The sequence below is a fragment of the Elephantulus edwardii genome, unplaced genomic scaffold (assembly GCF_000299155.1).
Source record: "Elephantulus edwardii isolate Elephantulus edwardi_28Jun2011 unplaced genomic scaffold, EleEdw1.0 scaffold00035, whole genome shotgun sequence".
NCBI classification, from domain to species: Eukaryota; Metazoa; Chordata; class Mammalia; order Macroscelidea; family Macroscelididae; genus Elephantulus; species Elephantulus edwardii.
This window is the reverse complement of record NW_006399785.1, coordinates 9,121,025-9,122,054: the sequence shown is the minus strand read 5'-3', so window position 1 is coordinate 9,122,054 and position 1,030 is coordinate 9,121,025. Positions and strand designations below refer to the sequence as shown.

At 54.2% G+C, this 1,030-nt stretch overlaps 1 protein-coding gene across 1 annotated transcript in view; it reads right to left on the bottom strand.

Moving 5' to 3' along the window:
* QDPR (quinoid dihydropteridine reductase) overlaps positions 1-996 on the bottom strand; it is a 39,269-nt gene extending 38,273 nt beyond the window's left edge. The window contains exon 1 of the mRNA XM_006884516.1: positions 899-996. Within this exon, the coding sequence (XP_006884578.1) occupies positions 899-994 (96 nt within the window). The 5' untranslated portion in view covers positions 995-996. The remainder of the gene's footprint in view (positions 1-898) is intronic.
* Positions 997-1,030: the final 34 nt, after the last annotated feature.

Genomic DNA, 1,030 nt, shown 5'->3' with positions numbered 1-1,030 from the left:
CCTTCCAGAAGCAAGTCCCTGACAAAGCCAAGTTTAAAACCAGTTATTTGCAAACAGACACAATAATCAACTCACTGCCCCTAATCAGAACAGCCTTCCAGGGAGAGTGCAGAGGCCATAAATCAGCTCTTCTCCCTTCGAGAATCAGCTGGCCTGTGTACTTTGTCTGACCCAAGGGTGGCCCCAAGGTATCCACCAACAACACAATAAAAGGTTCCAGAACCCGAACTCCACGAGATGGCCTTATTAATCTGGGTCTTGAAACTCTTCTGTCTCTGCCATGATGTGTCTCTCACCACATCTCAATTCTGTTAGTGTTAAATATTTGCGTTTTCCTTCTTGACAAGTTGTCTATTGGTAGTTCTTACTGTATTTTTAAAAGCTTTTAGCACAAGGCAGGAAATTTACGTGAACAACACTCTCATGTGAGTCTCACAACTCCGATATGGGGTCAGCACTATCATTATGTCCATAAATTGCCCGGTCCCAGTAACAGTAAGAGTAATCCGAGGCAAGCTAACACAGTTCTAGAACTTTCTTTTTACATTCTCTCTCCTGGTCGGTCCCCTTATACCGACCCCCTGTCCTCTCCCTTCCACACTGGAACTCTCCCCCAATGCCGGTGCACCTTTCTGGGCCCTTTAGAGGCCAAAGGGGCATCTCACCACCACTAGCCGCCTAACAGCGCAGAGGTCACGCACCCGGAGGTAGAAAGCTGGGCCGACCTGTGCACGCGCATTGCAAGTACAGACGGTGCCAGGGGGTGCACAGGGACCCCCAGTTTCCTCCAGGGCTTCACCTGGACGCCCCTCGATCACAGTCCTGGAGGTGCAGCAGCAGGTACTCGGGTGTCCCCTCCTCCCACCTGTCCCCTGGCAGTCCCCTGACCCCGCATTACCCAGTTGCGGGCCCGGAACGCCTGCACGCATTTGGAGCCCAGCGCGCCCCTGCCGCCGTAGACCAACACCCGGCGCGCCTCGCCCGCCGCAGCCATGACGCTCCCGTGGGGCCGCTGCAGTGTGGTCAGCCG